General features: G+C 37.8%; 1 protein-coding gene across 1 annotated transcript in view; it reads right to left on the bottom strand.

Moving 5' to 3' along the window:
- vwa8 (von Willebrand factor A domain containing 8) overlaps positions 1-1,336 on the bottom strand; it is a gene marked incomplete at both ends in the record, with an annotated part of 104,173 nt that overhangs the window by 44,072 nt on the left and 58,765 nt on the right. Inside the window, 2 exon segments of the mRNA XM_014029805.1 lie at positions 509-628; positions 956-1,091. Coding sequence (XP_013885259.1) covers positions 509-628; positions 956-1,091 — 256 coding nt within the window.

Here is a 1,336-nt window from a genome sequence, read left to right as displayed (position 1 = left end):
TTATGACAAAAATTGAAGTTTAAAAGTACACAGAACACTGTAAAAAAATCCTGAATTTTTTTTGTAGAATGAAATGTGACCCATCACATCGAAACAAGGATTAAGTCCAAAAAATGGTGTATGGAGAAATAGGCAAATATAGTGTTTTTAACTAAACCAAGATTTAGAATAATTATCATGTTGATCTGTACATTGGTAATGTCTGACTGGGCCTCGTGTCACTTTATGTTCAATAAACTGGGCCCCGAGGTCAAAAAGGTTAAGAACCCCTGGTTTATATCATATCATATTGTAATTTATAGTATAGTGCATGGCACAAACAAAAATGTGCATGTTAGGTCCATTTGTGATTCTAAATTCTCCCTAAGTGTAAGTGAGAGTTTGAATGGGTGTTGGTCTTGTTTGCCTTTAAGTGGCCCTGTGATGAACACAGCCCCCTGCACATWGAGTGTTTGTTGGTGACTGTTTGTAGTCTCTGCTACAAGTGAGTGCATGAGTGGTTGTGTACCTAATGCTCCAAAAAAATCATTGCCCAGGAAAGGAAAACCAGGTCGGTTAGCCAGGACGAGCATCCTGAAGTCTGGGTGCATGACTATGACGTTGGGCCTCTTCTTTGCTTCATTTGGATCTTTAAACAAACAGAAAGAGTGTTAAAAACTAGCAGAAATGCATCAGTTGAATTAGATATTTCCCTCTAATTTATAACTTTATATACAAGAAATCAAGACAGTTGAGATTGTGTTTACATCCCACTGGTATTAAAGCCCCTCTTGAAAGGAGAGTGTGAAAACACGGAGCTACATGGAAAACTGCTCCTTTTTTAATAGTCTAATCTAAGATTATCTGGTACCTGGTAAATCTTGTCCCATAAGCATCTTTTAGTGGCTCAGAAAATTAGCTTGTGTTTTTAATGAGCCTCTGATTGTCTGAACTGTATTTGTGTTTGTGGAYATACCTGAGACGATTCTGCGACCGTCTGCCAGGATCATCTCTCCACTCTCCACCAGGGTTTTCAGGATGCAGGTAACATTAGTGGGAGCTTTGTCAGCTTCGTCAATCACAAGTATGTGACCAAGCTTCACTGCCTTTACCTGAGTACACACATTAATTATACAACAAAATTAAAAAAAGGTTGATGATAAATACTTTATTTGGTGTTTGCAGTGGTGGGCACCAGCCCGCTAAAGCGCAAATCCACTAATTGCGGACCTAAATATTTCTTTTGCGCTTTAGCGATCTCACTAATTTTTATAATTCATAAGCAGATTTGCGCTTTCTAAAATTAAAATGCAGTACCACTAATAACTAATTATCTACCAGTCATCATTATGTTGAA

Source organism: Austrofundulus limnaeus, unplaced genomic scaffold, assembly GCF_001266775.1.
Source record: "Austrofundulus limnaeus strain Quisiro unplaced genomic scaffold, Austrofundulus_limnaeus-1.0 Scaffold954, whole genome shotgun sequence".
NCBI classification, from domain to species: domain Eukaryota; kingdom Metazoa; phylum Chordata; class Actinopteri; order Cyprinodontiformes; family Rivulidae; genus Austrofundulus; species Austrofundulus limnaeus.
The sequence above is the reverse complement of the archived record's forward strand: the minus strand, read 5'-3'. Positions and strand labels throughout refer to the sequence as shown.